The sequence below is a fragment of the Catharus ustulatus genome, chromosome 4, assembly GCF_009819885.2.
Source record: "Catharus ustulatus isolate bCatUst1 chromosome 4, bCatUst1.pri.v2, whole genome shotgun sequence".
Lineage (NCBI taxonomy): Eukaryota > Metazoa > Chordata > Aves > Passeriformes > Turdidae > Catharus > Catharus ustulatus.
Window position 1 is genome coordinate 14,060,374 of NC_046224.1, and position 26,431 is coordinate 14,086,804.

At 36.8% G+C, this 26,431-nt stretch overlaps 1 protein-coding gene across 5 annotated transcripts in view; it reads right to left on the bottom strand.

The window, feature by feature from the left end:
- The window catches only part of ATXN7L1 (ataxin 7 like 1), a 111,760-nt gene that overhangs the window by 67,568 nt on the left and 17,761 nt on the right, over nt 1-26,431 (bottom strand). For 3 of the 5 annotated variants that reach the window (XM_033057816.2, XM_033057815.1, XM_033057814.1), the window contains one exon: nt 6,271-6,375. The exons of 1 other annotated variant lie outside the window; for it this stretch is intronic. In XM_033057816.2, coding sequence (XP_032913707.1) covers nt 6,271-6,375 — 105 coding nt within the window. Of the gene's footprint in view, nt 1-6,270; nt 6,376-26,431 lie in introns of those variants that run through there. One more of the 5 variants, XM_033057818.1, reaches the window with a different exon arrangement.

Genomic DNA, 26,431 nt, shown 5'->3' on the forward strand with positions numbered 1-26,431 from the left:
TTGGCAGTCCTGAATGAGACAGTAGCCAACACAGAGGTGACCAACACTCCCACATATACAAGCAGCTATGGGGGACTTTTCTTTATTTTATCATTTGAATCAAGTATTGAAATGTCAGTTGATTGCCTTTTATGCAGCTAAGTGCTTTTCTGGCCAGACTCTATCAGCAGTTAGCATATAAACAAAGTAAGATTTTGTAACAGAATAAACAAAGCCAGAAATTGGCATTTTTGTACCTATTCATAGCCTAAGAATTGCTGACAGTCTAAAAATATGTCACTCCAAGAATATGTAAGGAAAAAAATGAATTCAAAGGAGTGCTGGTTTAGTTTTTCCTCTTCAAGGGTAATACTTGCTTGACCTGGATGGTCCATGCAGATACGTATTTAACTACTCCAGGAATGGTGCAAAAGATGGCTGGTGACTCCAGTTTTACAGTGTCTGCCATTATGCTGGGTTTAGAAATCTGACATGGACATGACAGATCCACATGTACCACTGCAGGAACTACTGGGCTGAGATTTTTCATCACTGACAGAAGACAGAGGTTTATGCTACTGGCTATACTTCTGTCTTGAGAACAAGATTTCTCACAGAAAGACTGCAAAGCTACCAAAACTTTTTTTGGAAACAATGGGTTTCTGATTTAGAGCAATGGAAATCAGAGTGTCAGACAAAATCAGTGTATCCTAGGCAGTCACATAAATAAAAATACACATAATATACATAAAACATTTAAATCCATCTTTCTTCCATCCCTACACCTACCAAAAGAAAAACTTGAATCTTGTTAGTCTGCTACTGTTCCCCTTTTGAAAAAAGAAGCCATAGAGATTAGGCCAATTTTTATCATTTTAATTATTTTATGCAGTGAAACAAACACGTGACAAATAGAAAGTTATTTAATCAATAATGATATCATAGAACAAGTTTTGACAAGGCTACGAATAAAGAAGATTACAGTAATAGGAGAACCACTCAAAAAGTCATTGCCCTTCAAGGGCACAAAAGTGCCTCCTGATAAAAGGTCTAACACAGGAATAAAATATTAACAATTACAAACCCCCAGAAGTTGTGTTTAATAAAACACAAGGCACTGAATAATCAAAAATATAAAACCAGAATAATCCATCAAATGTGACACTGACACCTGGATCAAAGTCCCTATGCAAGAAAGGTACCAACTAGTAATGCTCAAGCCAGTGTTAAAAAAGCCAATCATTCTTATTAATACTTTAAGTTCAGCCTTCTTGTCTTTAATCATGGTTCATTAAATTGTAACGCACTACTAGCACAACATAAAATAGCTAGTCTGACTAATTCAAAATATATAACCTCTCTTAGGAAAATAATTATGATATGGAAGGCAAAATAATTTATTTATATTCCTCAGTGCTCCCTAACTTTTCAGTTTGCTTTTCTTTTAAATGACACTTATACAGCCAAATAGAAGGATAAAACCAAAATATCCTTTTGCAACTTTCATGAGGACATGAACATACCAACCCAAAGATTTGTAACTTAGAAGTAATGAAAACAAAGTGTGGGTTTTTTCTTTTTTTAAGGAATAAGAATTTCTACTTCTTAATTTGAAGCCTGTTAGAAAAACCTTATAGGCAGGCAGGATAGATATCGATGAGCCTCCAAGTAAATAAATTAGCAAAAAAAGAGGTCTTTTTGGTAATTTTTCATGATGAAGCAAAATGGGTTTCCTCTGTATGCTACAACTTCATCAAATGGGGATCTTAACTATTCAATTCATTAAGACACCATCCACAGCTTTGGAAACTGCTCCAGAGCATGTGTGGAAGATTTCTTTGATGGTTATACTCACTGCTGCTATTGTTTATCCAAGCTGCATTATTCAGCTGTGCTAATTCACCTCTTCCCCCTCCACCACCAACCCCTCAACTTTTTCTTTTTTAACACTTTCCCATCATTAATTAGCTTCCTCACAATACAAGTAGAAGTCAAGATGTCTTGACAAGCTCTCTAAATGTACACTGCTTGACCCTCACTGTGCCAGAGCTACCTTTTATAAGAGGTTTTCCTTTTAACTGGGAAAGACCAAAGTTAACAAGACAATTAATGTACAAAACATTTAAAACATTTTAAAAAATAACCAGAACTGTATCTGATGCTCTTCAGTCTAGTAAAGGACAATGCAGTACAAGAACATGAAGCTTTAATCTTTCTGGTGCAAAAGAAAAATGGCAATATTTCCTGGGAAATGGCAGAGGGTGCCATCTTCACCAGTGTTAAACAATGACACAGAACTGGAGTTTACAGAAGTCAAAGGGACAAAGTTAAGCATAGACTGCCAGCCTGAAAGTCTCCTAGAAACAGATGGACAGAAAACCCTAAACAAACAGGAAGAACATGATCATACTTCAGTATTCTACTGCAGTGATCTTCATTGAGGTTAGCATTTTAGAACAAACTAAAATTTTCTAAAAATCAAAACTATAATTCCTCACATGCCAAGTACACTTAGGAGTGCTACAAACTGCATATCCAGACTGACTTCTTACTTCAAACTACTTTGTGGATGAATAAACACAATTACATGTTAACACATTAAAAAGAAAGCAAATCCAAGATACTGTACCACTACAAAAAGTTACTCAAAAGAAATGGTTTCAGAAGCAAACACCACTATTTCAAACCTATTGTTGATGTCATTATGATGTACTATTTTCTAAGTGCACAATAATACCAAACAACCTCAAGAAATCATTTTATTTACATGGTTTATCAAGCAGCCTATAACAGCATGTCTCTTCCAGGTAGGTTTACATCATATGTAAATGAATGGTTTAATGCTTACAAATGGATATGTTTATCCTGCAGATGCAAGGATGTGAAACTGCTCTTAAAAACAGCTCAGTATTTCTCTGACTTACAGGCTAGAACAGATCTGTTACCTTGCAACACCAAGTTTTATGTTGTGTTCATTACAAATACTCTCAAGCCCAGCAAGCTGGTTCTCTAATTAGCCAGATCTCTTCTTTTACCTTCCTGATTTCTACTGCCTAAGGTTCTATGATGCACTGCCATTAAAAATAGCTTGAACCACAACCAGATTTTTCTTTTTTTCCTGCTTGATATTTCAGGAATCAAAACCCTTAAAAGCTAAACAACAACTGCCTCTGTAAATCTTCACAACTTCCCAGAGCCATCCACAAGGATGGCTGCCACTTATCTGAAATCAGATGCAAATAAAACAGTGGGTCTTCTCACACTGGAGAAAGGCAGATGCCAGCAAGGGCTCAAGAGAAGTGTTACAAAAACCTTTGCTGAACTAAAGCATTCCAGCGCTGCTCCGAAGCCAAGACCCTCAAGTTACAAAGCAGGCAATCTAGGAACATAAAGCATGTGCTTGGCATGGACCTGATTCCTTACTGAGAGGATATGGATTGGATCTTACTAGGGATACTAGTAACAAACCATACTTTGTGGGAGATTCTGGGATAGATCTCTACAAGCCCTTGTCAGCAGCAATAAAGACACCCCATGATACAATCTACAAGAGCCAAAAAAGCAGTACTGCCTTCTAATGCCTTCTCATTCCATTGTGTGTTTTAACTTTGAAGCTGCAATTCAATACCTGTATAATAATGCATTTTGTGGTAAATATGATAGTCTAAAACACCTCAAAGTCTACTGACAGACATGCCTGGCATCACTGAATTTACAAGCATCCTGCTGCAACCTCTAATTAAAGAAAGACTGATCCACCAAAATGAATGTGTCTGTAGGTGATAAAACTCTAAAAAGAACAGAAAATTAAATATTCCTGCTTCACTCTGCACAGCCAGAATCAATGTCTCAAATGAGGCCTTGTCCAGACCTTTCTCAATGGACTACTGGAACCATAACATCCAGAAAAAAATTATTCAACCACAAGCAGTTCATGGTTGATGCGTTTTCTAATGGGAGCTTTCTATCATTTTCTGATGGGAGATTTCTATAATTTTCTAACCAGACAATGAAACTACAGATCAATTAGAAACATCTGTGTAGCTCTTTTTTAAATCTTACTCATTTCTAATGAAAACAACAATAAATTAGTAGATGCATTTCACATACAAAATATGGAGTAATTTTTTGAAAATAAATTATTAGTATTTTACAACAATTATCGAGACTGTGAAGAAACCTTTTATCTTCTAAAACATCATTTATATGGTTTTAGCACATTGTCTTTGCTGTCTCTTCTTTAAAACAAAATAATTTATTTTTATATTTAAAGCCCCTTCACAAGCCTTTCAACAATATTCCAGTATACCTTTCCTGAAACAAGTCCGATTAGATTACATACAATCTTCAAGACCTTTGGTCAATTATTTTCAGTGTTCTCTTGAGGTTTTTTTAACACAGTCCAGTTTTTGTCCCAAGTCTTTATTGACCTTAGGCTCTTAAATCAAGCAATTCAGAACTTAACATTCAATCATCCAGTGTAAAAGGACTGCTATAATGAAGGGAATAGTAATAATAATGGAGTGACGGAGAAAAGAGAAAACAGACAGTAACTCATGGGATCTTTATAGTTTACATGCATTACACTAACATTGATGGTAATGCATTACTTACAGAGAGCTCAAAAATTCTTTCTAACATGGAGGAAATTAATCTAGAACTAACACCATTCTGTGTGCCTACTGCCTGAAAACAGGACCAATTTTCACACTGCTCACCAAACCAGGTTAATGCCCAGCAAAGACCAGAGCTATGGAAGGCTACAGCAAGGCCTCCCACAGGTTCTTGTCTCCTGAAGCACATTTTATCCGTGCACAAGTTCAATGTTTATGTACCCACTGTACCTACAACCACATTCAGAAAAGCTTTTCAGTTACTCACTGAAAGAATCATAAGATACCTGAGCCGGGCAGAAAGGAACCACACAAGACTAAGGGCAAGTAAGAAATTTTGAAAAAAAAAAAATAAAACAGTAGGATAGCTTGTTAACACATTAAAATCAACACCTGCTCCCACAATTAAATTAATAAGCTCTTTTCACTCTAGAAAACACTTCTAGATCTTTTCTCATTCACTGGATAGAAAGCTATATTTCACTATAACCATTTTTTCACAATGATTTAAATCTAGGTCAAAGCTGGTGGCAAGCCTTACAACTGCCTCCCAATAAGAATTGCAGTTGCTCCTGGTTTGCTGTTAGCAGTCTATCCATACAAACACAACATAGTATTTTGGTAATATGTCTTTAAAAGTAAAGAAACTATTTTTCTGTCCATCCCGCTTTGATTTTTCCATTACTGAGCTGCTTTGTTGCCAAAAAGACTAAAAGAGGTACAGGATTTGTGTAGTTTCCTCGTATCCAGACAAGTAAAATCTTGCTGGGCTATTCTTTTTCTTAGTGTATTTAATTGATTCCATCCTCAGTCGTAGCTGCCTTTCATTATTATGCAGCCACCTTCACATTATTTTGATTAAACTAAATTTTATTAAACCTCATATAAAGTTAGCTATTCCAGTCACTCTTTGCACGTCTAAAAAAAAATAATAAAACAACAAAAAAACATCACCACAGAAGCAAATCACAGGACAAATAACAAATAAACCACTAGATAGGCAATAAATAAACCAGACCTTGGGATGAAATTTTTCAGAAATAATTGAAAGTAGTTCGTTAATCCATACCAAAAATTTCTAACTGGAGTAATTCTGCTTTCAAATAGTCTATATAAAAATCATCATCTTGTCTTCTCATACTAACTGAGAATATATGCATATGCTTCTCAAGACTCTCTTGAAAAAAGTTAATTTAAGAAATATGTTTCAAAATGCCAGTTTAGTAAAAAAAATTAAACCATATGATAAATATAAAAATATACCCTATATATAGTTTCACATGAATCCCATCAGAAAACAATCCATAACATCCAACTTCTAGTTAATGTAGATCAGTACCATCGACCTCACATTGCACCTTTGATAAAAGACAATCCAATGTTAGGTCATAATAGTTTTAGCCTAGCTGGTCTCTAGCTAACAGGATTTATTTGTTGTAACAGGTTAATTTAGTTAAACAAGTTCAACTTGAAAAGCTCAGCTTCCAGAACAACTAATTTAACTTCCTCTACAGGAAATATGCTTATTTGAAGGCATTTCTGGTATTTTCTGTGGAAAAACACAAGAAAACCAGAAAAGTCTATTTGCAATGCCTCTGTTATGATTGTATGCAATGATTCTTATGAGAGCCATACACCAGTTTGGCACTGTAATTCAGGAAAGAAAACATTCACTTACCGCAGTGTGACTGGAAAACCTGTGGCTTGACTACCTGATTGCAGATATTGCACACTACAAGATAGAAATCATCATGAGCTGGATAATGGCCAAATAAGTGCATATCTGTGGGAAAGTTAAAAATATATACAAGAATTAGAAGTTATGCTTTAAATATATATTAAGAAAAAAAAATTTAAAATACTGTAGGGCCATTACTGTTATTAATTTACATAAAGCAAAGGTATACATTGCTCCACAAGAGCTTCTTGCTATGTTAAAGAGATTTTTTTCCCTCTTTTGAGCTTCAAAGTCCTGTACTAATGCTGCAGTCTCACCCCTCAGTCTGAGTCAGAACACAAACTTCACCTTTTCTTAACACTCACTGCCAAGAAGTGGAATAAGCATTTCTGTACTGGTCAAATGTTGAAACAATAAAGGAATTTTTTTTTTTTAAATATCTGCCTAAAGATCCTTATAGAAAACACGTTGCATAGGTTACACTCTATGTTACAATAGTCTAAGTTTGACTATAAGTTGCTTGAGAAAAGCTCCTGCTTAAAAGCTAGTTATAGTAACCAAGGATCCCACAGCTTAAAATACAACCAGGAATGCCATGCCATATGAAATTTCTGATTCTGTGCAAATGCCCTTTCCTAGTTCCTGCTATTTGTTCCCAACAAATACTGTAGGAAGAGACAAAGTTCATTAATGAGGTATTTCTTGGTGATGGTATGAGGAATTCAATGAAATCCAGACAGGTACAGTCAGAAGATGACAGGCACTTGTCCCTCTCAGATGAAACACATAATGCAATACCTGCATTCTTAAGCCATTACAAACAGAGTAAAATGGGCTTAAATTACCAACTGAAGACCTCAGAACTCTAACATTACAAGTGAGGTAGCTTGTTCTACTCTTCATTGCTATAACTTAAGAACAAGCACACACACTCATCCACCACAGCTCAGCTTGGAGGACAGAAACTCCAGTCACTTTACCACATTTCAGTGGGATCATGTCACCATACCCAGTGTTGCTAATGAATGCGTTGCTGCATTAACAACCCCATGCCAAGTAGTGGCCCCACAGATCACATTACCTCTCAGATTATAAAAATAAAAACCTTACAAATTTCAGTATTATTCAGGAGCATCTCAAATCTAGCACAGAATTTACAAATGTAGACTGAAATAATAGTCTGGCACCTTTTAAACAGGAGGACAATCAAGAGGACAAATATACAACAGCAGTTGTAATTGATAAACATCAACAACTAAATCCTACTTCTCCAGTAAGTCATGTATTTCTAAAAAATAGTGATTTCTTTCAAAAACTGATTCAAGCAGGTACCTTAGTTCACTACTTCTTAATTAAAGTAATTATTCTGGTCCTAGAACTACTTCCATAAGTAATTCTGCCCTGGCCTCTGGCATTGTAGGTAACATCACTGCTTATGATGGCAGTGCTGGCACGATGACATGTACAATGTCTTCAGTTCCCAAAAAGCTCAGGGGAATGGGGCATCACTCTCATGGTAATACAGGCAGTAGTACAAGTAAATCCAAAGAGGCTCATTCAAGATTTCTTGGGCACAAACCAGCCCCATCATCCTGCAGGTATTTCACAGTATGATATGATGTACACTGCTCCTATATCCACTGAAAACCAAAAGCCTTTCCTTCTGTTACTGCTACCACGTTATGTACCAGGCTATGAAATCCAGTTGAAAAGTAACTAGACATGACACCTTTGCAGTGCTGGTCTTGCACTAACCAAGCCTTCAAATGCAGTAAGGCCAGATGAATGCAATCAATACATTCAGCCTAAATTTAAAAGAATGCCAGTGGTGAGTACTGGTGTTAGTACTGGTAAAGCCAGAAGTGCAAAGTTAGGTTCAATCAAATCCTCCTTACTGGTAAAACAAATAAACAAAACCCTAAGCAGGCATTAAAACAGGTCCTTTTATTCTATTTGTTGTTTTAATATGATAATTCTCTGACCTTAATAATTATTTTACATTAGCAATTCTTAGCTGGATAGTTTTGATCAGAACCTACAGATTCCCAATAACAGAAGTAAGTTCCACAGAACTGGGTATGATTTGACACAAAGTCTCAGCTCAAAAACATGCTTTTAATTACAGTTATGAAATAGATTTAAAATGTTTAAAATATCTCAGAATATTTTTTCTATTGTTCCAAAGGTATGGTGACAATCTTCTTATGAAAACATAGGGACTTTGCCTTTCACAAACAGAAAAGTTACAACTGTTTTCCAGTTTAAACTCCTACAGCTCATTTAACCTTCACAGATCTGTGTCCTAACCTTTAAAACACATCCAGCTCAAAGTATCTAAAGTTTGGCTGGGTCTAAGTTTTTATGATTTCTGGCGCAGGGAGTAACTTATAAAAAACATAAGGTATTAATATTGGTGAAAACCATTCAAGGACATAGGTGGGAAAAGGAATCATTATTTCACAGGATCACAAAATCAGCTACCTTTGCATCAGGCACTAGCAAGGAGACAGAGCAGTGAAGGAAAAGTCCTGCAAGCTTGCTCCACTACCCTGACAAACACCACTGCACCTAACAGGTAAACAGCACCATTTGAGTTTTTTTTTTTTTTCCCATACTCCATATGGGTTGATATACAAAGAAACCGCACAGACATGTAGGAGAACACACCAAAATGCTGCTGTGAGATACACAAGGATGCACAGATGCAGAGTAAGTGACATCCTGAAGCAGTATTTTGGAATTTTTTTCATTTTGCAGGTGCCTAGAAATAACCCAGTGGAGGTGCAAGTGTCCATTGTAAATGTGAGTCTTCTGTATGAAGTTATCAGCCTCCTCTCAAAAGTCCATTTAAAATGATCCAAGACTCTTGAGGACACAAGACGGCATAGTGAAAATAAGAATCTCAGCACACAAATATACTGTCAGTATTGAATCAGAATAGATAAAAAACTTAAATTAAATACCATCCTTCAGGCTTTTAAGACTCCTTAAAACTCTTCACTGTGCAGGAGTTTTTAAGAAAGGAAAATTCTTTAAGTACAAGCAGGTTCAACTACCTCTCTTAGTTTATTCATGTTAACCAGATTGGCACAAATCTGTTTTCGTTATTAAATTCATGATTTCTAATTATATAAATTACTTTTCAATTGAAATTGCACAACATATTAATATTGCCTCACTACAAAGTCCAACTGGGGATACACTTTATTAGATCTAATAATACTACTAATGCAATCCAGATCAGAGAATTTACAATGAACAAAGCAAGGAACATTTGAAATTTAAAAGAAGTAGAAAAGATAAACAGCTATATATCTTTTCATAAAGGTTGTTCTGCTTTTAATAAGAGCAGTTCAATGCTAGCATGTCCTACTCAAAGTAACCAAGACTGAAAGATTATTTTAGACACTGGTATCATTCTTAGATCAGATTGCAGCCATTTGACAATTTAGACCTTCTGTGTGCAACAAAAGAAGACAATAGCCTCTCCAAACAAAAAACTGCCTTCTAAAGGCAATAATCACATCTCTCTGCCTGCTTAGTCAGCAGCAATGGTGATCAGCTTTTCAGAAAAGATTACTTTGAAGCAAGAAAACATGTCTCTGAAGTCAGCTTAGGAAAAACTTTTTCATGGAAAGAGGCAAGACCACTGAAAAAGACAGGCAGTAATTATTGAATAAGGTGAGTACTATCAAATGGTACTGAAATCATTACCAAGGTACAAAAAGAATAAGGAGGGTCAGAAAAGCAACTGTAAAGGGTATTTATTTTCTAGCAAAAACTGCCTACCCCTAAAAGTGAAACAAGGTGACTGCAGTGTGCATGACTCACTGCACACTGGCAGGGCGACCTGTTTGCTCCCAGTGTCAATACAGACAGCCACAAGTGAGAGACAGAAAGGGCAGCCCAGCCCTTCCACAAGGTAAAAGCATTCACAGCCCCCACCACAGTCACCTCATTTTACTAGAAAATACTTCCAGCAGATTCAAAGTAGACTCTCGATGGCAAAAAGAAGTGGCAACTTATTTTTCAGTACCCACACTTTCCAAAAGGACCATCCACACATACCTCACTCCTTGCAGTGCTGAATCGCCATCCCCTCAAAATGAGACACAACTGACACGGTTGTGCCCATTGATACCGGACAATGACAAAAGCTTGCTTGAAAATGAGCTACTCAACTAACAGGATGCAAAAGCAGCCCATATCATGGGAAAGATATTCTATATAGGTGGAAATCTGAGACAGTGAATGCTGACTGCTCGAAATTACTTTCATAGATTAAAATCTTAAAATATTACTTTGTGTATACTTTGCTATGGTACTTGAAAAATGATTACAACTTCTGCCTGTAGGTTTTATATTACTAACATTTGCAAATAAAAAGAGAGCTGTAGTCATATGACATAGTTTTGTAAGACACCAATTTGGTGAAATGTGTATTAGGAACACAAATACCATAGAAAAAATAGAAAATGTTGCTTCTGCAAATTGTGGCCCAAACACAAAAATGCAGGTGTCAGATACAACTTTTTATCTTCTCCAATAATACACAGAAAGGAATTATTTTTAGTAACAATCAAAGGCAGATGAGTTCTATGAAGTTCCTCCCCTATTATTATATAATTCAGAATAATTTACATCCCACTGTATAATAAACACAAGCTAGAAATAATCTAAAACATTCTTCCACTGCAGAATTAAGGTTGTCAAACAGTAAGACCTCACAGTATTGCGTGGGAAATCAAGTTTTAATGATGATCTTTTGCTATAAATTACAAACACTTTAAATGTTCACTTATATATCTGCTTATAGCCTGCTTTGAAAAATATTAGTGATGTTTATGTGCCAAGAGAGAGCAGGGGAGCGAGGAGGGGAAGAAAAAGACTATTCAAGACACACAGTACACTGGTTTAAAACGAAAAAAGAAAAGCTAGAAAAAACCCAAAAAGCAATGGCAAAAATGGCAATGGACAAAACTAAACACATGTGATTCTTCCAGCTCCTGTAGCTACTAATTTTTAAACTCTATGTCTAGAATTTTACCAAATATTTCCCTCTTGTTCCACCGGAGCAGCAAATCTGTACATCATTCAAGAACTGGAGTAACATACAGAATGTTTCAGTGCGGTAGATTACTTCTACCTTTGAGATTAATTTAAAAAACTAAGTAATTTGAATGGTGAATTGAAATCTGAAACAATAAAAAGACAATCTTCAGGACGTTATTCAGACAGCAGTGAAACACGCTTGCATAGATAGGTTGGTCTTATCATAGAAATAAATGTCACACTCTTTCCATTTAACAGGAGCTTATTCTCCCCTGAGTGCAGTTTTTCTTTCTTACACAAAAACCAGTAAGTCACTTCAGTAATTAGTTCACCAGTATAAATTGCATTTTACCCCTGAAAATGTCAGTCACAGCTGCAAATTAATCACGGAATGATTTAAGCTGAAAGAGATAGCTGGATGTCATTTACTCCAAGATCCTGCTGGAATTGTGGCTAACTTTGGGGTCAGAGCCACAAAGTAATGCTCAAGAACATTTGTTTTCTGATGGAAAAATGCAGGTCATGGTTAAAGAAATCATAAAGTTGAGGAAAAAATAAAATTAATGACAGAACTAACACAGGACCAAACACAACTGTCCAAAGTCCTGACTGATGCTCTTCGGGTGCTAATACACGGAACTTAAGATTCTGCATGCTAAAAAATCAAGTGAGAAAGAAAATCTATGAGAAGAAAACAGAAATACTGGCCTTCTCTGAAACAGTAATAATAAATGAAACATGAATGTGATGAAGGAAAAAAAAAAAAGCATGGAAAAAGCAGCAAATAGACTTAAGTGTCAATGTGGTAAAGAGCCAAGGTCATGACACCTTTAAACCAGTCCAGTATGGTTGAATGGTATGCTGCCTCCCAGGTTAGAGCAATTATGAGGACAGTGGCAATCCTAAAGAATGCTGGGAATAGTTCATTAATTATAGTGTAAACAATAAATACCAACCCCAATGACGCAGAAAGACTTTGTACTCCACTGCCTTATCTAGGCATTATGAAATGGTAATGAAGATGGAAACGATGCCTTCCATTCCCAAAGATCCATAACAAAAGAAAAAACAAAAGTTCATAATTGGGAACCATAGATCTAAATAAATATTGTGGATTAACCATATCTGCACATCTTTTGTAAAAACCTCTGTTTGGAAGGGATTATAAAGTAAACTACACCACACTGACATTACTATTTTGCATAAGACACTACATATCAATAAAGAGAAGAATGAAATAAGCACGGGAAAATTTGAGAATGTGGTTCTTCCATAATTCTGAAGGCTTTAGTGTAATTTTTGCAGGCTATTTGCCACCCCAATCTAAGGTAATTTGGCAATAAAGGACCTGAATTGCCTGGGCTACCAGATTAACACATCACAAGAATACTGGAAAACACAAAACTCACACTTCAAAAAGTATGCTGCATACCTGTGACACCAAACCTCAGTTTTTCATGCCTTAACACATCTAGAAGATAAGACCTAAAGTAAGTTTTTCCTCCTTGAAAAACCTAATTTTCAAAACTTCCTTACATGGAGGCACAGGGCCCCTTACCTCCTGGGGCAGGCAGAAGATATTTCACTCTCTGTACAACCCAGAATTCAAACTGATCAACGCTTGGCACTGCTACAGTCCTTTTGGACTCCCAGCTTCATGTTCCTGCCCCTCCCATGTGCTTGTACCATCAATTAACTGATTACACAAGGAGTCAAATTCAAGTCAACTCTGAATCAGACACAAAGCAATATGAAGGACAGAACTAAACAGGAAAAGGTTTTCTGACATAAGTTGTCCCACTGCAGAACCTCGTGAATGCAGAATTTCCCTCATCAGCATGAGTGGAATGAAATGCAGAGCCCAGAACTGGACAGCAGGAGGGCCAACAGGACCAAAATCAGTACAACCTGCAGTGGAGCAGTGGTGCCTCTCTAAATTATGCTGAAATCTGTCACACAGTTATCTGTGCAATATTAAAGGAAGACACTTGTCTCCAAAAGAAGCTTTGTAAAAATACTTGCCTCTCAGTTAAAAATAGCAGTAAAGGTATTTATTAATTTGTAACATATAAAAAGATGCAAAAACATTGCATTGTGCTTGTGGGGCAAGGTTTTGGTAGTGGGGGCAGCTAGAGAGGTGACTTCTCTGAGCAGTTGCCAAAAGCTTCACCCATGTCTGACAGAGCCAGTGCCAGCCAGCTCCACATCAGACCTGCCACTGGCCAAGGCTGAGCCCATCAGCACATCAATGCCCCTGCAATAATACATTTAAGAAGAAAAACAAAAGTTACTGTGCAGAGGTAATTGTAGACAGAGAATAGAGATGTAGAGAATATATGAGAGAAATGGCCCTGCATCAGTTAGTGAAGGAAGAGGAAGAGGTGCACCAGGCACTGGAGCTGAGATTCCTCTGCAGTCCATGTTGAAGACCAGCCTGTTTCACCACAGAAGTCCATTGGGATCCACAGAGATCCAACTGCAGCCCATGGAGGACCCCACACTGGAGCAGGATGCCCAAAAGGAGGCTGTGACTCCATGGAAAGCCTGAGCTGCAGCAGGCTCCTGGCAGGATCTGTGTCCCCATGGAAAGAGGGGCTATGCTACAGCAGGTTTGCTGGCTGGACCCACACTGGAGCATCAAGTTCTTGAAGGACTGCACCCTATGGAAAGGTACCCACACTGGAGCAGTTCATAAAGAACTGTAGCCTGCAGGAAGGACTCAAGTTGGAGAAGGCTGTGGAAGACTGTTCCCAATGGGAGGGACCTACACTGGAGCAGGGGAAGGACTCCTCTACTTGAGGAAGAAGCAACATGTAATGAATCATAACCCCCATTCCTGGTCTCCCTGTGCTGTTGGGTGGAGAGGAGGTAGAGAATTGGGTAGAAAGTTAAGCCTGGGAAGTAGGGACAAGTGGGGGGAAGGTGATTTTAGGATTTGTTTTACTTCTCACTATTCTGCTCTGATTTTGACTGGTAATAAATTCAGCTAATTTCCCTAAGTCAAGTCTCTTTTGACTGCAACAGTAATTGGTGAGTGACCTTTCTCTGCCCTTATCTCAACCCATGAGCCTTTGGTTGTATTTTCTCTCCCCTGTCTAGTTGAGAAGGGTAATAGGGGAGCTTTGGTGGGTACCTGCTTCCAGCTAGGGTCCAATCACCACAAGCCTATCACCTCCTTTGACATAATTACTAATGTTTCTAATACTTTCTGTTATTGAACTAATCTTTAAAACCAGATTCCCATTTTTGCCATTTAACTTTTCAGATATTTCGTAGAAAGCAACCAGATGGTAACTTTTACCTTACCAGTTTCTGAACACAGTGGTTTTCCTGCTTGCCCTTCAGTTAGAGAATCTCCCCATTTCAGACACATAAAGGGTGCAGGTACTCAGAAACCAATGTACTTTTAAGAGAGGAGGTTATAAACCACTGAGTTCTGTTTGGATGACTATGAGAAGAAATTTGGTTAACACTTTCTTTTTACTTTTTTTACCATCAAAGCTTAAACTAAGGGCAAATACAACAACAAAAGTTGCTAAAATATATTAATAAATACTAGTGAACATTTGCATTTGGACAGTGCAGCTCAGAGCTGGAGTGACAGGGGATGGCACTGAAAAGGATCAGTTAGAGCAAAGACAGCCCATTCACCAACTTGGCAATACTCTGCACTGACCCTTCTCCTGTAAGTCTGCATGGAAGAATTTGGAGAGTGGAACAAGGCTGCAAAGCAGGACAAAACATAGTTTAGCAGGGTGAAAGACAATAAAACCAACGTTTGTAATTGAAATGGATATCAATTACACAGTATCTAGTTTTCAGTAAGGTAAGTGTAATGATAACATAAGCACACAAGGCAATTGTAACAACTCTGGTAACATCTACAAAATTGTTAACTATTCTTACATTTTTCTTTAATTATTAGATTCTACTTCAGGGAAACAATCTAAAAGAGCTTCTTCCTCAGGAACCTGTAATTTGAATTGTCTTCTCTTTTGCATACAACAACATATTTCAGGAACTACAGCAACTGCTTATGAAGTTTTTATTATAAAACTGTACAAAGTCAATACCCAGAAGAAAATCGTGCTATATTGTAAAACATATACCAGTTAAACATATTAAGATCCAAAGACATACAAATAAAAAAAAAATCCACAAACAAAAACCCCAAAACAAAACCAATTGTTTCACAGATCAGTTACTAAATATGACTCAAAAATCCAGGTGAGCAAAGTACAAGGAAGAAATAGGCATTTAATGTGTTCAAAAGCAAGCTAGAAGAGTAATGTAAAGGTAAACAGTATCTTCAAACAACAGGCTAATATTTAGATATGGCTTTTGGGATTTAAGGAGATGTGTGCCACCAAATATCTCTATTTTCCCAACCAGATACATCTAGTCTAATTAAAGATATCACCTCCAGCTACAAATTTCATCTTGCTTATGTCTGGAAATCTTCAGGACAACAACAGTATTATCAAATGACAGGAAAAATTAAATTACTGAGGGCAAGGAAAAAAAAAAAAAAGACATTATTTATAAGGATCAAGACTATGTGCTCCAAATCCAGAAGAAGAGGTGACATTCCCTCTGTAAAACATACAGCGTAACTGTCCCCAGACTCCTGAGTATGGAAAGCATGGCAAAGAGCTAACCCTGCAGATACAGTGGATTTCTCTTAGATCTCACACATATCACTATCAAAAACCTCAGAAAGTGACTCAAGTGTGCATACAAGGGATAGGGAATGTGCAGGAGAATCATCAATCTCTACATTAGAATTCTGATTTCTTAGCATCCCACAGGCAGACATAAGGGGAGGAATGGCTGGAAATCATCTTAATTTCCCTCCTAATTCAAAGCAGACATCATGCACCTTGACTGGGCAGTCTCCACAAACAATATAGCAACAGAACAATTCTTTTTCAAGTATGTATCAAGAAGAGTCTCACTGTCAAATGAGACTTGTCAGCACAAGTAGTACCATTTATGGATGATGGCACTAAATTTCAGCTCAGATTGATGTACAGCTCTCTGGAATCAGATATTTGACCTTTAGCAACAGTTAGAGGGTTGCAGCACATCCATACTTTCTGCAGCAGGTGGACTCTGACAACTTCTATGCTGAGAAAACACACCCTGACACAGAAAGAGATGTCATCTGCAACTTAACTACAATAACTCATAGAAATACAGTGTTTCAGCTTTTGATTTTTCTGCATGAAGATGATTAAGCTTCCTGATATACAGCCAAATAAACCAAACAGGTATGAAAACATCATGAACATATTGGTCCTGCAGAAGCAGTAAGGATGAAGATCTGGAGATACCAAATGCTGGTTGACAAAGAATCAAAACAATTTAATGACCCATCTGTAAACTTCACAACAGTACTTCTGTACTACACATCTTTGGAGTGAGTACTAAAGTGGTTTTCCCTTATTTCTCCCCATTTCCCTCATAGCTTCAATGATCTTTTATTAATTGAACAAATACTAGTGATCTGAAAAATAAAGGAAAGGAAAATAACTTCTCTGACATTTATTGACATTTTCTTTTTTTGTTTTAAGGAATTGTTGAGTATGTCATATTAGGGACTACTAATAGTCATATTAGCGATTACTGAATTTGAAGTAAAAGGATAAATGTTTTAAATGCAATTAGTTTGCAATACTTTTACTAATTCCAACATTTGGAGTGCTACTAATGAAATACCACAAGGATAGCAGCTTTTCTTTCATTTTCTTGTCAATGCACACTAAGAAAAAGTTATCTGTGCAGTCCTATGGAGAAAAATCCCATGGCCAAAAAACCTCTTTCATTCCTATTTCTTCTGTGCAGACTGCCATGAAACAGACTTTAATCCTCCAAGTGGTGTTTCCTTCATAAGCACTCAGCAAGACACAACTGGCACTCACACGCTTGCCTGGAAAGCTGTATTATCTTCTGCAGAAGAGTGACTCTGGTTTAAGGCAGTACAACTGGACTGAAGGAGAGAGCTGGCTTAATTCCTGGCTCCCAAACAACATTCTTGCATGACCCTGATTAGATTTTTCTGTGCCTCAGTATCCCATCTCTAAAATCAGGATAATATGCTCTTTGTCTGCCCTGTCTGTTTAGATTGCAGCCTTTCAGTATTCTCTTACTATTTGTCCATACACTGGGACCACAATGGAGCCCTTCATTTTGGCTGAGACTTCACTATGACAATAGAACAAGCAACAAATAAGATAACTTGCAGTGTGTTTTAGAAGCAGTGTGTCACAATCTTGACAGAAATTCTGTTGGTTTTTAAGAACATCAGTTATTAAGGATTAAAGAAAGTCTAATAAAAATGAAATTTTCACAGCTTTCTAGGCTACCACTTTAATAACATTACTATTATTATTATTAAAAATAAAACAGCATTATTAGAAAAATATCTCTCAGAAAATGACTAATTTTTATAGCAGGGAAAATTATGAGTAAATGACCAAATAAACATTGAAAAAATAAAATCTTTAATCTCACCTATGTAATTTTACAAAATGCTAAGTATTTCATTGATCTTCACTTCTCCCTACAACAAGGAGTCAAGGCTAAGTACATCTTTCAATTCAACTCTCTTCTCACCCAAGACAGGAAGCGTCTGCTCATTTTTAATCAACAGTTGGATATTAAAAGGAAATGTATTGTCTGAATGTACTGTCTAAAAGGACACAAATCGTTCTTAAGCCAATTCTCTGAGCTCTTTCTGTATTGCCTCCTACACCTATAACAGCACCTCTTTTTAGGAATATTGTCTCTTATGTAACTCAATTCTCTGAAGAAAGTTATTTTCAGATAGACTTCCAATAACATCATCTTTTTCCTTCACACAGTTCCAAATGAAATAGTTTTAGTTCTCTTTCTTGTTGGCATACACATCAAACTACTGCTTAAAGTGTTCAGCTGTGGGGTTTTTTCAGTTAGAGGACGTTATGCCAAAGAAAAATACATGAGAAAAAATATTAATGAATAACAGGAGGTGGAAAGATGAATGAGAAACTTTCTAACCAAAGTCCAAACATACAAAATATCTACCCCAAGGCCACTTAGACAAAACAGAAAAAAAAAACCTTCAAATTGAAGAGCAGCCTATAGTTCCACTATCATACAACTCCAGAAAACAGCTCTCATTCTAAGAATTCTGGTCTCAAGGGAATAATTATCTTTGCAAGTGCAATCAGTCAGATACTTGTACTGTCTGAAAAAGCATACATACATCAACAAGTCTTACACTGAGATTTATACAGTACACTTTCATGCACACAACGAGCATTTCCCAGAATAGGAATAGGAACATGGCCCTACACAGTTCAAACAAGTCAGGCAATGCAGCACTCTGTGCTGGTCCAGTAGTCTCATCCTTATTGCAGGAGGTAAAAGCACAGTTTTGCTGGACTAACCAAGTCCAGGACGAGAGCCTGCTGCTCACCTTAGGCAGTGTTCTTACCTCTAACAGACACAACCCAAAAAGAACATGGACATGAAGGGCTCAGGTCAATACAAGTCTGTATGCCACTACAGTGACCATCAAATCTTCAGTATGAACATATTAAAGAATACATACACATTGCATTCAGAGGTGTTTCATTCCTTCTGCCTCCAGGTGTTTCATTCCTTCTGCCTCCCTCCTTCCTCCAGGAGTGCTACTAACAGTTTCTCAAAGGTACAGAATCAACCACAATTTAAAGCCACAAAATAAAGATTTGCAGTTAAAGTGATTACCCTGTAAAGGAGCAAACTCCACTAGCAAGACAAGCTCATGAGATTTGCTGCTATTAAATGAGAGTAAAAATAAGGTTTTTGTTGCTACATCAAGCAAAAAAAGGCCTTAAGAAACTTGAGGAGATTTTACCAATTAAAGAATGAGCAGAAGAAACTTCAAGTATTTTCCGTCTGAAATATCAAGATATTTTTAAAACATTTACAGGGCAAGTCTAAAGTAACCTGCCCATCTTGTAGTAGTGAAAAAGCAAAAGAAAGAAATGAAAAGCAATGGAAGGTACACTTACTACTTGTTTCTGTCATCAACTTGTTATGTTGCACAGTACCTACTCCTGAGACAAACCATTGGTTTAATATTGTCACTCAAAGGCATGTATGCCGTTGATTAATACAATAAAAGCTATTAATGAGGGAATCTTTCCTTTTAATGAAAGAAAGAAGCAGTTTATTAGCTCAATCATGTTATTGTTGTGTTTCAATTTCTGCTACACTGAATAACTGCACAAGTCATATTCTCACCTGCACATATGTAATACTCCCTAACAAACTAAAAAAAAAAAATGCAACAATTTTGTTTTCATGTTCTCAAACAGAGACTTGGGAAAGCTTCAGATGTCTCTGGAGCTCTTTTGTTTCCTGGATAAGAGAAAAGGTGGTTTTTGTAAAATAAACTACTCAAAATATGGAGAGAACAGTTTTTTCTAATTTTAAAGACATGGCTATTAAAAGAATCTTTCCAACTCATGGTTCTTCACAACAGTAGATCCCTTTCCACCACCTGGCAGCAAAATGACTTACTAGTACTTGATTGGTACTTCAAGGGTTAAAGTACCACAAAGTAGCATTTCTAAGACTTCAGAAGTCTTTCTCTTTAAAGGAAGAACATTGCAGGTGATCAAGTATCAGCAGGCTGAGTTGAGATGTGCTACACTGACAAAAAACCAAGAATGTTTCAGATCTATTTGACCAGGAAGGTAGCGAGCCTCCTCCTCAGTGCAGCCCCCGAGTCGCCACCCCTTGCAGGAGGTACACTGCAGCTTCATTGCTGCTGGTACCTGACTGAAATTAGGATATAAGGCTCAGACGTTTTTACTGGGCTGCTAAGAAAATCCTAAGAACACACACAAAGAAAACTTCACCAAGATTAAAGCAAGCTGCTGGAAATGGCTCTGTCTCAGGTTCTTGGCACAAACGTACAAAAGGTAGCACCCTTTGCTGACACGACCTGGTCCCAAAGCGATGCTTTCACCAGCACCCAGCTTCCCGCATTCATCTCATCCACCTCACAGCTCACTGATATGAGCAGACACTTAACACTTCTTATGCTGCAATCTGATGCCTGTCAACTTTGCTTAGAAGCAATCTCCCTTCCAGCATTATACTCTTCTGAGCATTTGGGTGTAGCAAAGCAATTATTCATTTATTTCTGAGGACTGGGGTGTAGGGAAGCAGCTGCTAATTTATTTCATCCAGTATTGAGAGTGTTGTGCTCTTCACCAACTAAAAAATATTAACCAACCAGTTCTGTTTAAAGACTGATTCTTCACATGTTTAGAATCCACATCTTTTTCCTTAAGTCCGCTGTGCCCCCTAGTACTCCATAATTTATCTAATTGTAGGGTCATTGGAACAAGTGGTTTCCTAGATAAAGTTCAAGACACAGTTTTTCAGATACACTCAGTTCTCTGGCACATATCTGGCTTCAGCAGTGATAGTGCCACAGAAGAAAAAGGAGATAGAGGAGCAAAAATACACTGTCATGTCTCATGGATTTGAAGTACACTCCAGCACCATAAAGCAATAAAAAGTCATCAAGATGCATGGACAGAGACCACTTAGGAGACTTTTTCACCAATCCCATTTAACAAAAATATCTTCCACATTATCACAAGGAACAAACCTTACCCCCATTTACTTTAGCAGCACAGGTCCTTGGAGGGCTGTTACTAATTACTGCATAATCCAACAGACAGGACAGTGGACAAAGGAAGACTCAAACTCTGCATTCCTTCATCCCCTATGGGGAAAGCTTTTAGACAAACTTCTTGAATGCTCAGTGTCTTTTGCTGTACATCAAGAGGAATTATGTACATTTGTAACTTATAATTAAATACTTCCAAATTTACGAACGAAAAGCATCACACGAGAAAAGAAGCATATCCATTATTATGCACATTTGAATAAATGCTAACAACTCATCTGCAACTTTATGTGATAATTACAATGGCATAAGTGACAGCTAATTCCTATCACAGCATTTCATCTGGAAAAAAACCACTGGTATTACTATTTTTCCAAAAGACTGAACTCAACAAAATTCAGCTTCTGAAATAAAAAACCAAAAAACAACAGAAAGTAGCCTGAGCTTGCATGAGCTGAAGCTGCTTCAGTGTGAAGAGGTACACACACATTTTGAGGGATGCAACACATCTCAGCAGAGGACTGCACTGTGTGTGCTATTGCAGCACCACAGTTGTAGGTACCAGCCTCAGGAATCTTGCCAGCAGGTTGGTGTGAGATTAATGTGGTGCGTAGACTTAATGAAAGGTAATGAAGGGTAATACAACACCAGACAGAATCATTATTCTAATTAAAAGAGCCTGTAAAAGTCTCCGTTAAAGAGTCTAAATACCTGAGTAAAGAAAAAACTAACTCTAACATTAACTAGCACTAACACCCCACTCAGCACAGCACAAAGAATGACCATACATGTCTGTAAAGTACACTTTTGGAGTATCATTCACAAAACCTCCAAGTTAGTGATGTGCACTTCTTCAACAATCTCGTCTTGGACAGACATGTGAGTTTTGCTGAACCATGTATCTGAATGCCAGACACAACTTGTTAATGTAAACTCCCTGTTAATGAAGCTTCTGTAAATGATCTATCCACCTACTCTACAATTAAATACCATCTTGCTCCCAAGAAGATCATAAATATTTTTTCCAACAACTCTCCAAAAGAAAGGATATTCTGAGCAGGAAGGTTGAACAGTGCATATTTTTTTCAAGCATTCATCATAGGAAGCCTCTGCCTAAGGAGAACTCTTAAGTCCCAAATACACTTTCTTCTAGAATGTTAAAATACAAATCACCTTCAAAGCTTCTTAAATCAGTTTCATTCCACATTTGTTATTTTAAGTCTCCACATTCAAGAGCAGTACATTATTTATTATCTAAAATGTGGTCATTTGACTCTGTTTAAAACTTGTCTCTCAATTGCAAGTGTTAAAGTTTAGAGAATCCTTGTAGTTCATAAAACTGGACTATTTTTATTTTGATTATAACATGTTTCTGCAATGCAAAAAGCCTGCAAGGTCTGTGAAAAAGAAAGCATCAACTAGGAAGAAGCACATCCGGAGTAAGTTACTAAGGATACATAGTTACTGCATAGTTACATGATGATACAATAGAATTAAGGCATTTTGGACACCTCACCTATACATTTTTTTACTGATTTGATACGTTTTTTAATATCTGAAAATTTATTTTTTAACTTAGTTATCCTACCCATATTTGCAATACTTGAAGGATACTTGCAACAGCATTTTAACTATTAAAAACCTTATATTATTACATTTTTTTCAACATGGTTTCATGTTAGTAAAAAAGACAGTTGTTTTTTTCTTCCTGATTGTACCATCTTAAACTCTTCATGAACACAAATTAGAATTTGCTAATCACTACTTTACTATTCTTTCATCGCTTAAGTGAAAGCAGTTTTTTTTTCATGCACCAGCTGAATTTTACAGCTAGCCCTACCAAAGTCATCAGCTATTAAATTCAACAGCAATACACTAACATTTTCAGTAGAAAACACAGGCATAACTAAGATTTAACCCTGGATTCAAAATTTTTGTCTATATCTCCACATACATAAAATAGGAATATTGAGTTCCATCTCAGAATTACATTTTACAGCAAGGAGCATATTACAACTATTTACCACTTACCGTTTAGACACTGACCACTTGGCCATTCTCAATTAATTTGTTTTGGTTTAATATCAACAGGATAGCTACCAGAAATTAACAGATGACTCCTCTTGTCAAAAAAGGAGAAAAAAATAAAGCAATCATGAAAAATAAATTTTAATACCATAAAAATCGCTAGTAATCATTCATGCCCAGTAATTATCAAAACATGCCCTAATTCTTATTAAAATAACATACCCACAGCTAGCTTACAATCACTGTTTACATTCCAAGTGCTTTACAACTGCATGTTTCAATAACCTTACAAGGACTTATTCCTCTGTGGAAATAGAGCATTACAAAATGTCAAACTTGTTGCAAAACCGCTGATGAAATTGTGAATAAAATCATGTCTACTAAAATTACCCAAAAGGATATGTTATACAAAAAAAAAAAAAAAAACAAAAAAAAAACAAACCAAAAAAAACCTAAAGCATTCCTTCCAGGTGAATATTTCTTCTTTGAAAAAAACCCCAACAACAAAAACCAAACAAATAAAAAACAACAACCCCCCCAGTTCTATTATCAACTTATTTCACACACTTGAATTGCATTTCACTTTATTAAAAGTTACAGAAGAAAGTACATTTCAATAGCTGAATTACTGTATTATCACCATGACATCTGCATACAAGAATATAAGGATCTCCTCAGGTGACATACACAGTTTTGACTGCAAGGCTCTCAGTTACATTCAGAAGACTTCTGGATTTACAACCTCCAGACTTACATGAAAAATAAATGTTCCTGTTTTCAAAACGGTCGATATTCTGAAATTTTAAGAAAGATTTTGGACATGTAAGGTGAGCAAGACCATTCATAATGAGAGCTATACTGCTGTTAATGAAAACTTTGCCCTACATCTGCCCATGCAGAGTGCTGAACACACATACCAAAGCAGCCAGTAGCCCAGACACATCAAAACTCAGGACACTTTAAACAAACAAAACCTTAATCATTTACCACACTTCTGGACTCCTTCAAACAGATTCTGATGATTTGCAAGCTCCCATCATCTTCACATTAGGCATATCTGAAGCACTTGGACAAAGCAAATTAGGCAAGAGGTCACACTACTAGGCAGGACACAACCCCTGAAACCTCAGATTATACATTCCCAGACCCTGCTGCGGTATGAACTCCCCCGGCTCCTCTTGTCTGTCCTACTCCATGGCAACTTCCACTCACCTCTAGCCCCCTCCAACCTTTCACGTGCTCAAACCTCTCTAATTAAAAAAAAGCTATTGCCAAAAAACCAAAAAAGGCCAGGAGCAACTCAAAACTACGTAAAAGAAGATCTCACATACAACACAACAAGCAAGATCCTTGCTGTAACATGTCTCTGAATGAATCAATGCCATAGGAGCACTCTAAGTCAATTTGTTTTCTTAAAAAGAAAATAATTAACTGATACCTACTAAAGAGAAGGAAAGCCTCCTTCAAGCTATGGAACATACACTGCAGCAACAAATTGCTGCTCTGCCAACTCCTTTGATCCAAATGCAAATTCTGAAGAAAAAGAATCCCACATTTCAAAGTTAGCTGAGATTTCAGTACGCAAGTTACTGGAGTGCAGGTCACAGATATTCCTGTACATATTGTATACTCCAAGGCAAGCTTTGCCAGTGCTGTCTGACAAGAGACCTGGATTTTGCTAAATACCTACATTTGACTGCCAAGTACAGGACATTTTAAAAAACAATTAAACAAAACAAGAACAATAAGAACAAGAAATAAAGCGAACATATTTGATCACAAAATCTCTTCTATAAGACAGTCCTTAAGACAGAGACTTTCTGGAGAGACCAAAAAGCAGGTTTTCTCTCCTCAAATAAAAGAAAATTAAAACTTAACTTGACAGCAGCAGTATAAAGCTGTGGCTGGTCAGTCTTCAAGTTCCCACATACATACCTGGTCCTCCAGCACCTTTCATAAAAATATCAGTGGTAAGGAGGATGCAGCTTCTATGCAGATATAACTAGCTATGCTGTGTAAATAACAAGATCTATGTCTAAGGTGAAAGTATGTCATGTGCTGCAATTATATGCAGCAATTACTTTATTTTTATTCACCTCAGCCTCACACAATCTCCATATGCAGGTGCATCTAACCATAGCACTCCAGCAACACAGTTAGAGATCTATCTTGCGTCTGGAGCTAGTCACTTGGCCTCTCCATGTTTCTCGGTTTCTCCATCTGTGAGGTTTCACAGTAAGCTTGAGAAGCTTAATTTATTATGCAGCCTGCCAAGTGCTTTAGAGAAGTGTGTTACTAAAGCATTTAAACTGTGTTTGTTGGTTCTGAAAAGGTAAATCGTTAACCAAACCAAAATGAAACCAACAATATCCTTAAAAGGTGGCTATACTTTTTAAATGCAGAAGCATCATGTTTACTTTATTTGCCTTTATAGAAAAAAAGCCTCCAGACTTTAGGTATTTTATTACATTATGATATAGGAGATCTGATTTTCTTCTGAACCCCCTTTCCATCCATTTACTGTTACACTCCCAAAGGAGGTGATAAGCAGAGAGAAACAGAACAACAATGCCAATAAAAGTGACACATGCCCAGTCAGACTCACTGTCCAGAGGCCACAGGGAAAGATCTCTGCTAAGGAATCAACAGTGTTTAACTGACAGCAGATGTCAGCTACAGGTCGCATGATCAGGGCAGGAAACAGTTCAGATGTCAATAAAGACAAGGGCAAATTGCTCCCAACACCTGCAAGACAACATGCTAAATACTGACAGCAAACATATTTAAGCCTTAGACTCTTTCAAACCAGTATCTCATGTGAAAGTTTTGTATCTCTATAAACCCCAGGTATAGGCTTTTGCTCTTTTTCAATTGTTTTTACTGCAATATGACTGAAAGAATTCTCAGGAAGCCATTTCCAGCAAGCAAAACAGTTCACCTAAAAATACTGAAAATGGAAAAGATTGTCTTAAAATACCAGCTATATCAAATACAGATACATACTAAGCAACTCACAAAAACTAGCTCCACTTAAGGGTACTTAATATATATTTTTATAGCTAAAACCAGCTAAAAGAGGCAGCTGGAGCAAAATAAGAAACTCAAAAGAGAAGCAAATAAATAATAGTACAATTTCTTGTAATTTTAAAAATTATTAAAATATGACTAGCCAAATAAGACAAACAGTCTCAAATGCATCACAGATTAAAACCTGTTTTCATTTAGGCAAAAGAGCCCCAGCACACTGTATAAAAGTTGCAATGTTAGAACAAGGAACATAAGCGATACCTTGAAAGAGGGTAATTTTAAATCACCAGACACTTAACAAAAATTTTGAAACCCAAGAGCAAACATGATTCCAGACAATTTTCTAGATATATGAATGTATGTGTACACATATGCATGTAT